Below are 12,017 nucleotides of genomic sequence, written 5' to 3'. Positions count from 1 at the left end.
AAATTCAAACTGAAAGAAAGATATTCCATGGTATGAACCTGTTGTATGAAGTCAACATCTGACCCTCAGCTGTATTCAAGCAGTAAAGAGGCAGTTTGCTGCGGAACTCAAGAACAGGTTTCAGGTGCTAGAAGACATACTGGTTGATGATATAAACGTCACTAGCGAAAGGGTACACAAAGTACTCACAGACACCAGTAAAGAAATACTAGGATACCGCAAACAAGAGAAGAAGGAGTGGACACCACTTGGAAGCTAGTGCAGGATAGGAAGGGAGCCAAACAACACACGTTGAGAGGGAGCGAAAGACAAAGGGCTGCAGCTGCCAAGATCTAACAAAGAACAAAGATGGTAAAGGACGCGCTAGAAACGACAAACGCAAGTAAACGGATAAGCTAGCGACCGGCGTACAGCGAGCATAAGAGATTGGTGACTCAGCTTGCAATGTTTCTCAGGCAACGGGTGTCTAAGGAGTCCAGTTTCTGTCTCAGTGACTTGGTAAGAGTTCATGACTCAGCTCCGTAGAGGCGAACAGAAAGGTGTTGTTGTAGATCTTCAGCTTGACCGTTCTGGAGAGATGTCTGGAACGCCAAACACGGTCAAGACTGGCAAAGGCTGGAGAAGCGATTCCAAGTCTGCGCTTGACATCTGGGTCAGACTTACAGTCTAGGGTGATGGCCCTGCCAATATAGTTGAAGTGTCGGACCACCTCGACTGACTCCCCGTTGATCGGTGGGCAAGTTGGTAGATCAAGGAAGTCACTGAGAGACTAAAACTTAGTCTTCAGCCAGCTGACTTTTAGACCCAGGTTTGGCTCTCGGCTGAAAATATCTCGAACGTACAAGTGCTTCGAGAAGTTCTGCGAGCAGCGCCACATCGTCATCATAGTCCATGTCTGTGAAGGTATGTTCACCGTAGGTGGTTCCACACATGCCTCGGCCAACAGTCCTGGACATCACATGGTCGATGGCACCGTTGAATAGCAGTAGGGCCAAGACACAGCCTTGGCGAACGCCGCTGAGGAGTTAAAACCAGTCTGAGCGGTTTGTTCCTACTCGGACGCAGCTTGTGGTGTCTGTGTAGAGTTCCTGAATGTGTCTAATGGTCTCAATGTTATTGGAGTATTGTTACTATTTGTTACCATTTACTACTATCATTACTATCATCATTCTCTGATTAATTATCATATTGTTATCATTTGTTATCATATCACTTCCTCAGCCTACAGCCCAAATTGACTACTAACTAATGAAGTTAGGTCTACGAAGCTCACTTGCCCTATGGATATGCTGCTTTCTCTTTGCTAGGAAATAGAAGAAGAAGAAGAGAGTGGTGTACAAGGGAACTTGCTCAGACTGGGAGGAAACTACCCGTGGCCTTCCGCAATGAACTGTTGTAGGCCCGCTGATATTACTCGCCCTTCTTAACAGTGCAAGTGAGGACTCCCTGGCTAGGCAATGGAAGGTGGTGACAGTAAAACTACTATGTCTGTACATCCAGACCGATCTCTGTTGGAATACACACGTCGACCAAACAGTCAAACAACGCAACCGATGCTAAAAGAACTATGTTAGTCTACTTACCTACTTACATAACGTTTGTCTGCCTAAGTTGTAAATACGCAGCACCCGCCTGGCATCCTGGACTTAGTGTCAGTCAGCGACGCAGGATCGAGTTCATCCAAAAACAGGCGTGCCAGACAATACACCGTTCAGCGTATGCTTCATATCCTGAGGCGTGCAGGATACCGAACATACCTAACCTAGACCAGCGAAGAGAACAGCTTTGCCTGAACTTTGCAAAGGCACTTATCCGATCACCTGACCAGCTTGAACTTATCCAAACGCACGCTCTTAGAATACTTCTTTGATCCAGCTACATTTCCTATACTGATGAACTCTCCAGACTCGACATGTACTTTGGAAGCCGAAGCAGAGAGACCCTTTGTTTTAAATTCGCTAAGTCCCTATTGAATTCAAAAACATTTCGACCCTGGCTACCTCCAACTCGTGAATCAGTCCACAATAAGGGCTTACAGGGGAGGTTACAGCTTACCATTCCTTTCACAAGATAAAACAGATACAAACGTAGTGCTATTCCATACTTAACCCAACTACTGAACACCAATTTGTAAGGTGTAATCTGTTATATAAGCTATTGTTGGTTGTATATTCTGTCTTTTTTTATATACTTTCCGATTGTTTTTTTTTTCAATTTGTGACAATGTTTTTTTTCCCTTTATTGGTATTTCAAAATAAATTACAAACACTAAGACTAACACTAACAGAAACAAGAGTTCCGCGACCTCATATCTCCATGAACAATTCTATTTATGCAAATGACTTACTCATTTACATAATATATGCTTAATCATAAACACCTTTATCTTACTTACACATGTTGCGATATTGACAGTGCTATAATTTTCCAATTTGATAAATTTTGGTGTTTTTGCATTAATTATGCAAATTAGGAATTTATTTGCATAATTGGTATGTGTTGATGCTCCACTTTCAATAAACTACATATGTCACATGTATTTGAGTCTTATAATGGAAAACACTGCAAATATAGAATTTCCTCATTATCTATGCAAATTAATTCCCAATTAGCATAATTTGCGCACTTCATTGTGTACATCTCTGTCTAAGCTACCTGCATACTAAATATCATGGAAATCTGTTGTCCCTTGTTCAGTTATTCTCCTTATAAGATTTTCACAATAAGGCTCCTGCAGTTCCAGAGCAAGCTGCTAGGGGGCCAAAACCTACACCATTTCTTAATTACATCACAAGCTATCTGTCACCCAAAAATCAAGACCACAGCACATCCAGGTCAAAAGATACAAAAACGGAAATTCTGCTGCAGTACCAAGGTCACATACCAGGGGGCCCAAAATCGACCTTGAATTTCGGCCTCACAACACCCGCCCACATACCAAATATCATTGTAATCCATCCAGAGGTTCTTGAGTTATGCTGCCTACAATAGTCCGGAAACACAAACACAAACACACATACACACACAGACACGCCAAAAACAATATCTCCATTTTTCATGGAGATAAAAAAGGACATACATGGACACAACAAAAGCCAAATAGAAGCCGGGACAGCGTGTACATGTGTGGCACTCCGCACACATACACTTACAGATAACCATAGCCTCCCTTATGAGTATCAATTGTACACTGCACGAAATGGCCTCGTTTCCCGGCGTATACGTACCGGTATTTTTCTGTATTTTTGTCGGATACTGACGGATACTGACGGATACATGCGGATTCGTGTAAGATATCCGACAATTTCCGCACCGGTACATGGAATATTTCCGGAAGAATCCGAAAGTAAGGTATTTTCGACGAATACGGAGCCGTACACTGTACGGAAATGCCACAGATCCTGACGGATTCGTACAGGGATTTTTCTGTATTTTGGGCGGATACTGACGGATACTGACGAATCCAACCTAACGGATCCGAAAATTTCCGCACCGGTTTGGGAATATTTCCGGAGGAATCCGAAAATGAGGTATTTTCGACGGATACGGAGCCGTACACTGTACGGAAATGCCAGAGATCCTGACGGATACGTACAGGAAGTTTTCTGTATTTTTTAAAAGAAAATTGCGGATACTGACGGATACAAGCGGACTGTGATCCGGAACCTCAGATCCGGAGGAATAAAAAATAGGAATTTTCCACGGATATGGGGCCGTACATTGCACGAAATTGCCCAAGATCCTGACAGATACGTACAGTATGTATTTGCCACGGATACAGACTGATCAAACATACAGACTTTCTACAATCTTTGACATATTGTGACTCTGAATATGTTTGTATTTGCCACGAATACGTACAAAACAAACACACAAAGTTTGATAGAATGGTTGATTATTCATAAATACGCGTTCATTCTTAATTTAACGATACCCAAAACATTATTATTCAATGACAGGAAGTTTTGGGAAAGCCTGAATGTAACATTATTTCATATTTCAACATATATGCATTTCTAAGTTCAAAAACTATCAAATACAATACGGAAGTTCTATGTGGCTAAATAATCCATTTTGTTTAAGACAGGCCGAGGGATATCCACATACTCAAAGCACCTCTGTATATGCAGGTTAATGCTGGAAAATTGGGGTTGTGTAAGCACAATTGTTATAAATTACAATTAACAACCATCACATCATGGTGGTAATATAAACTGCCGTATAGTGCACTTGGACCAAAAATTTCTACATGTTCTACATATTCTACTAAAGTAATGAAAGCCTTATTTGTGGCCAGCTCTTCGTCTAAAAGATATCAGATACAAATAATTTCAAACACAGAGGTTAAAAATAGAATCTTCAAAGTAACATTATACTGTATGAAAAAACTCCCATGATGACACGCCACATTTTACACGTAAGTAGTATATGCCGTGGAACTGCATGTGTATAATCGTCCTGTCCCCATTCTCTGACTACATCTGAGTTCACTTCTTCCATGCACTCTTGGTAAGGTACAGGCAAGGCTGATTTCTTCTGTATCTAGCATGTTGGACTCAGCTTGGAGTTCATCTTGTGATGAACCAGTTCCTATATGATAAAACCAAATGATGAATAAATATCAATTCACATACTTAGTATTTAAGTAACATGTCACATGATTTTGACATAACTGTGATCAAGGAGGTTATATATAATATATAACCTCCTTGCTGTGGTGGGCTTCGTTTCATCACAGCAGCTAACAAAAAACAAGAGACAATGAGTATCTATCATGCCTGTCTCAGCTAACATTGAAGTGTACCGATGATGGACTTAAGCCTTACCGAAGGAGCCTGAGGTACTCTGAGCATCTGACAGCTGATTGCTTTGTTCCAAGCCAAGCTAAGGTCCTCACAACATGTGCTGCATTTGTGAAGGAAGTATCTGCCGATGCTGTATAGGATATATATATAAAGGGAAACAATGACAAATATTAAACATATCACATAATCACATTTGTAAAAAATGAATCTGGCATCGTTTAATTGAATACGTAAAACTTACATTCATAACTTGAATATGATATTGATCAAACATGTACAGCTATAACTGAATGCAATAATCACTGAAACACACTACTACCTCCACATAAGTTCCAGCTCACTATCCACAAACTGTGGGACCTTTGTGGGACAAATACTTATGACATTCTCTTCCGTCACAGGATATCTTTAATTATCTTTCCCTCAACCGCTTGCTATGTTGTATCTGAAACGTTAACCAGACACAAATGTCTGTTGACCATTGGCAAGAACGAACAAATTGAAAGCTATAAATTTCCTAGATCCTAACGGTGTAGAAGTGCAGGTCGACTGGACAATTCTTAATGTCATGCAAATGCTATGATATGTCAAGCCACAATAGGAGGATAACTGACGTTCAAACTAGTTAGAAACAGGAATTTTCCAATTTGTACTTACCAAAGGGCAGTCCCTTTAAATGATGAATCGACTCCCTACCAACTTTACAAGGGGGAGGGGGGCGACGAATATTGCATGCATGAAGAAGACTACTTCGCAATGCCGCGCGTTTGAGTTTACACCGAATCCCCTTCGACTCTCAAGTCACTAAAAATCACTGGTCGACCATGGTAGACTCTGACGATGCCATGTTAAGCACAGAGAGTGATGAAACGCCGTTCTTGTTTCCGTGCTGTTCACCGACAAAACCGTTTCTCGCGCCTGACGTCATGACACGCAGTGTCTTGTGGGAGATTGGACACGAATCCGTATCCCGGATACGTCAGGATTTGTCGGAATTGTTGGATCTGAGGTGCATCGGATCCAATCGGAAACGTTCCGTATCTGCTATGATGCACGATTGCGGATCCGCTGGATTTTTCAGGATCTGAGATCATGCCGTGCAGTGTGTATTTGTTGGTTAGGATCCGAAGCAACTACCGACAAACAAACAATCCGATTATCTCTGCCATATTGACAAATATCTGAAAACGAAGGATCCGCACAAATATCGGATCACGGATCCAGACGTATACGGCGTCGGAATTGCCGGATCTGAGCTGTACCTGGTATTTGTCTGAATTTGCTCGGAAACGTTCCGTATCTGTACCCGAAACGTATGAAGGATCCAGACGTATACGGCGCCGGAATTGTCGGATCTGAGGTGCATCGGATTCAATCGGAAACGTTCCGTGTCTGCTATAATGCATAATTCCGGATCTGCTGGATTCGTCAGGAAATGAGATCATGCCGTGCCGTGTGTATTTATTCGTCAGGATCCAAGACAACTACAGACATAAAAACAATCCGAACATTCCGAATATAAAAAAACGAGGGATCCGCACAAATATTTTCGGGTATCCGAGGCGCATCACGTATCCAGAGGAATATGGCGTCGAAATTGGTCAGATCTGCAAGCACCTCAGTATCCGAGCAGTGAACTGGGATTTTTCCGGATTCGCTCGCAAACGCCATGAGGCCCGATTCCGGATACGTTGGATCCCTCAGGATACGTGGCCATTTCGTGCAGTGTCCTGTTAACGAATATCATAGATAAGTTGGCGTCGTAGTTTACCAATGTTATATATAAACATATATGTGTATATGTATGTGTGTATATGTATGTATATATATGTATATAGACCTAAAGATATATCTATAAGTTTGTATATTTGTTAAGTGGCGTTGGCAAAATAAGTTGTAAAACTTGAGTGCAGCGCCACTTTGTCTTTGTCTCTGTTATCTTTGAATGAAATAGAAAAAAATGATCGACTTTCCCTGAGTCACATAAGCATTCCTATCACTAAAGAAAAAGCTCCTAGTCTCCACATGTCCTCATTCTAAATATTCTGTAACGCATAGACCGTATCAACTACAGTTTTTGATGTATAGATAGACAGGGAATGATCGCGAATTGGGGAAAATCATTACGATCAAAATAATGGGTTGGTGGAAAGGGTGGTACTACAGCACAAACGACGGATACCTTCACTAAGTGGAGTATGGGGTGGGAAAAAACTGTCCAACGAAGGGAAAACCTTACCATAACCAAACCGAGTGGTCCAACGTAGTACTGGAACGCTCTTTCCATCAACCCCAACACGATCTACCTAACAACATTCCTGAATATTAATGATGCGTGATCCCTGTCAAAGCGGGTATTCTCGAGGTCATTTTACTGTAATTCATTAGCTGGGGGCACAAGCCGGGGATTGAAAAGTCTAGCCACAGCTTAACACCCAATACCGGCCCCATCATGCCGGACAAATACTAGTTTTCCTTACTGATACAACAATCTTGCCGTGTTATTAAGGAGGTTGTTCACAAAACCCATTTCTTGTTATACATGAGAAGCTGCAGGGGATCTGCTACAAAATACAATATGATAAGTGACGTGATAACAACCAAGTACCTAAAGACGGAGGTTTTTTTTTTCAAACGTATAAATGAGAAATTTCCATACTTTGAATATTTAAACGCAACGGATAAATTTATATTTCGTTGCGTCTAGACAACCCTTGTAGAAGAAACATGATCTGCTCATACATCTACACATGTACAAAGAAGCGAGAAGAAGTTGACTCTACTGGATCAGCTTAGCTTATCTCTTTCGTCTATCAAGTAACGTTATGTTTAACTATGTACTGTATTTATTTCACTGTGTATGTCACTTACATGTTAGTTAGGTTTATGTTAAACGACCTGTATCTAGCCCCTCGGGGCACGAATGTACAATAAAGGTTTTCCTTTATTCATTACAAGAAAATGACTTTATAAAAATCGCCAAATATGATGTAATTCAATTTCGAACTCCTGGTTCGAACGATGGGACCCAGGCGGTCTCTTTTTTCACCACGCTGGGGATAAGGCGAAAGTTGCAAAATTCAACTGGCGTATGGGAAAGTTCATAAACCTAACTGCTCAAGCCAGGCCGCCGTAAAAAGACTTTCTGAAACCTTTCAAAAAAGACTGACATTATTAAGAAACCAGAGAAAGTTGGATTAACGCCTCCGCGCGATGCCTCCGAGACGTCTCCACGCACTGTCTCAACATGCCTACAGGAGGATATACGTAAAGAGTTTGATACATACCATTGTCAGAAATTGCAGTCGAAACTTCTTTTGAGAAGTCAGCCTTTTCCCACACCCCGTTCTCAAAGAATTTACTTTTGTGGATATAAAACGCGCGATAGCCTAGTGTTTGATCACAATGTTCGCAGAACTGTCTAGGTCTTTTTCTTCTCTTTGCAGCTCTTGTAGCACTATCCATCATTCCATCATTCCACCTGCAGGTGCAAACTTCAATTGTAGACTGTATATGCAGCTTGGTTATTGTATTTTGAAGTCTGCAACATGATCACGTGAATGAGACTGACGACCAATCAGATCATACCCTAAATGGGACTATCCAATGGGAGTTGAAAGCCATTGTTTGCGAGGTTGGTTTAAACCGCACGTCGTCATAAAGGCTTAGCTTCCTTCGTTACAACACCCTATATTGGTTTAATCTTCAAATTTGCGAACCAAAATGGCATCAGGTATTTCGTCCGGTGGATTTTACCAAAGTGGTATCCGCAATAGGGACAAGGAAAATCCGCGGAATGGACATAGAACACCACAGCGGATCGCACCACAGCGGACCGGCGGATCGGGCAGCCTCAACTTTGTTTCACCGCCGCGTTCGGAAGTAAAAACGAACTGATTTACCGATCCGTTATGACACTAAACAGGGGGATGGAAGAACTTCTCGAGGTGTGCAAAAAGCAGTCCGAGGAACTGCAACTACTGAGGAATACAACGTAGACACAGCTTTCTGAACTTAGTGGAGAAGTTCTGTACCTCCGTCAGCGGCTTGACGAAGGGGAAGGGGACGTACTAGCTATGCCACAAACTGCTAAACGGAGAAGAAAGGCGAAGTCTACAAGTCTATCGGTAAGATACCTTCAAATCTAACTTGAGCACATGGTAATATTTTTTAATTCATACGATGTATAGTAAACGAAGAAGTTGGAACAACTCCGATCCTTCACTTTTCTAAGTATTGTGAATGGGTATAATTTCGCTAGCCTGTTTATGGCATCGTTTGGTGAGTCACAAAAGCTTCCTTTCATTCAAAACAGTTACAAACTTGGTCTTGAAATGAAGTTGACGTGTTTCACGCACGCCTAAAAAGATCTGGATATTCAAATCAAAGTTATAACTTCTATCTAGTAAAATTCTTTACATTTGGCAGTGAAATGTTAGTAACTGTTATAAAATGCTAGCGTTGTTTTTTTCAACGCATTGTTTCATGGATAGATTTAGAGATTTCACACCTTCCAAAGCAACTCGGCCAACAAAAGAAAAAACAACACGCAACTAGTAAGTCTGTTGCTAATGCAAATGAAGTCAAGAATACACATAAACCTAATTAACATACCACTGTATGGACAATTTTGTTACAGGAAATGGTGAGACGCCTTCACAAATCCGATGAAAATGAGAAGAAGTACAAGGGAACCGAAGGGTAAGTACTTATGTTTACGAACAGTACAGTTGCTCTTCAAGTTGAAAAACATACGTTCTTTGTAACCATGCAAGAAAAAGGCTAATAGATAGATAATCCCTCATAAATATACAGCAGGAAATCAACATCTTATAATTGTAATAAAACCATAAAACTGTTACATAAATACAGGCTCAACTCACCCCACAATGAGACAGTTACAACGTTCCTTGTCAACAAAGTTCGAAAAAGCAACACCGAACATCCTCCAGATATTATCCGAGGTGAGTAGTTTTGCTTTAAAGAGAACGGGTTTGCCCATATCAGTTATGCAAGGCATGTTGTATTTTATGATGTAACGTTATAGTTTCTGTATAACCTAGGATACACTTCAACATTTGTTTTACGTATTACGACTTAAAACTGCGGAAACGTTTCCAAAGGATCTTCCGACGTCGTATCCTAAGATATGACTATGATTATCTAGTAAATTGATACAGTTGGGCTTATGTATGTTTTGTATCAATTGCTTCTAGCTGCGTGTGTAGCGTACTATGAAACGGTACGGAGAACTTTCGTGGGAAGTCTACCCGAGAACGCTGAAAAAACAGCAAAGCAGGACAACGACAAACGCCAACGCTCACGGAGAAAAAGGGTAAGTCAATGGATCATGTCATCGCAAATAACAAACAAGCCTTTGACAAAATAAACAATGTAAATATCCCTTTTGTACGTAAATATGACATCGTTGTATTGTAAGAATTTGCTCAAAATCGTCACTGGGCTTTTGTAGGCTCGCGAAACTAAAGGGATCATCCTATGACGATATGGCACGTTTTTGCGCGGTTTTGAAATGCTCAAAGTAAGAAATTATAAAACCACCACAATACCACTATCCAGACTACTTCGTTTATCCCGGTTTTAATGCTACTATACTTTTCAGTACTAAATAACAGGGATATATAATCAAGTCAAAGTTTTCAAATTTCTACTAAAAAAAAGGAAAGTAAAAAGTAAAGCGTTATCAAGTGCAAATTACTACACCGGTTATCAAGTGTGTCCATAGTCGATAATTGCAGAGACACAAACAAGTAGGTGTTGAGTTGCTTTTGAGGTTCTAGCGCAAACAATGCTACTTGTCAAAGTTTACCACATTTGGCAAAATCTAGTACTAGTAGTTGCTCTTGCGGATGTCTAGCACGTATTATTTTACTAACTTCGTTTTTTCAATTATGTTCTTCTATAGCTGCTGGAAACACGGGAGGCAGTGATAGAGACGGAGAAAGAGAAGGCCCTGTGGACTGGGGTAACAGTGGACTTCATGTCGGACGAGGAGGACAGGGAAGAGGACGGGATACAAGTGTGGCTGGTGAAGCCTACGGCCTTCAGAAGTGCGGAGCTCACCGCCCTCTGCGGCGTTCTGCAGGCACGGCTGGGAAAAAATACCGGTCATCACACACAACTCGTGTTAGAAAGGAGGGTGCTTTCAGCGAGAGAACCCCCCCCCCCAACAACCTACGATTACAACCGAGCCCCACTGCACTTCACACCCGACAACATTCCGCGGCCGACAAACCGCATCAGCCTTTCCAATATCAGTACTAACACGTCCACCCCGCACCACAGACAGCCAGCTCCAGGAAGACAGTGTTTAGTATTCCAAGATGATACTGACTTCGGTGCCCTTAAGGGCTTCAATGGAGCTAGTTTGGAAGAAGGGGCCTTTGATGACACTAGCTATACTCTGACTGAACTGTAATGACTGTAGGGGTATTGTTTCAATTCGCTGTATAGTGTTAATCAATAGCGAGTTATATGCTGACCTCAAGACTGTTCATTTTCATTGATTTTTTATATGTTTTTTTCTTCTTTTTGTATTCATATAGGGGTTTTTACTGTTTGCATTTATGTCAGCGTTTAAAGATGTTCGCTGTCTATCATTCAGGAATGATTTTACAAAGACCACGGGTATGTAAATATGGTCTGTGCTTTGTTCGGGCAGTTTTATTGTTTCCTATCGTTTAGTTATTTAGTTTCTGTTTTATGTTAGGGAAAGTTTTGTTCATTTTTCGAATTCAATAGCATTGTTCCCTTTCATGTAGTTAAGTACTATGGTCTTTTCAGTTGTTTAGTTTCTGTTCTTATTGTATGGCAGTATGTATTGGTATGATGTTAGTAACAGGTAATGTACCTTTGCTTCCATGTAATTGCTGTTTATTTCTGATGAAAGGTCTGCCAACCTGTTTTAAGAAAACACGAATAAAGATTCTAGTGTATTCTAAAATAAGTCTTCCATGATATGTCTTCATGGTTGAGGTGTGACAGTATGATGAAAATAATGTATTTTCCTGTAGGTCTATAATGTTAAAGTGAGGCCCCGGGTAATTTTGGGGTGGGATGGGGTGGTGCGTAGGGGGCGCGATGGACCGGTAATATCTGGGGGGGGGGGGGGTAGTAATAAACTGGACAGGACATGTGTATGAATTTTCCCCTAGCTGCACAGGTAATTAACTGATAATTCGGTGATAATTG

At 41.2% G+C, this 12,017-nt stretch overlaps 1 protein-coding gene and 1 long non-coding RNA gene across 2 annotated transcripts; one reads left to right on the top strand and one right to left on the bottom strand.

The window, feature by feature from the left end:
- Positions 1-4,351: 4,351 nt before the first annotated feature.
- Positions 4,352-5,367, bottom strand: LOC136435794 (uncharacterized). The gene is made up of 2 exons (XR_010755917.1): positions 4,827-5,367; positions 4,352-4,590 (listed from the first exon to the last, which is right to left on the bottom strand). It is a non-coding gene; the product is annotated as an uncharacterized lncRNA (long non-coding RNA).
- An 88-nt stretch (positions 5,368-5,455) lies between these two features.
- LOC136435793 (uncharacterized protein C14orf93-like) lies at positions 5,456-11,782 on the top strand. Its single transcript, XM_066429523.1, has 5 exons — positions 5,456-8,932; positions 9,445-9,506; positions 9,678-9,769; positions 10,022-10,140; positions 10,732-11,782. Exons 1-5 carry the CDS (start codon positions 8,882-8,884, stop codon positions 11,242-11,244), a joined length of 837 nt encoding a protein of 278 aa, XP_066285620.1. The 5' UTR covers positions 5,456-8,881; the 3' UTR covers positions 11,245-11,782.
- Positions 11,783-12,017: the final 235 nt, after the last annotated feature.

This window comes from Branchiostoma lanceolatum, chromosome 5 (genome assembly GCF_035083965.1).
Source record: "Branchiostoma lanceolatum isolate klBraLanc5 chromosome 5, klBraLanc5.hap2, whole genome shotgun sequence".
Lineage (NCBI taxonomy): Eukaryota > Metazoa > Chordata > Leptocardii > Amphioxiformes > Branchiostomatidae > Branchiostoma > Branchiostoma lanceolatum.
This window is presented reverse-complemented; position numbering and strand designations above follow the sequence as displayed.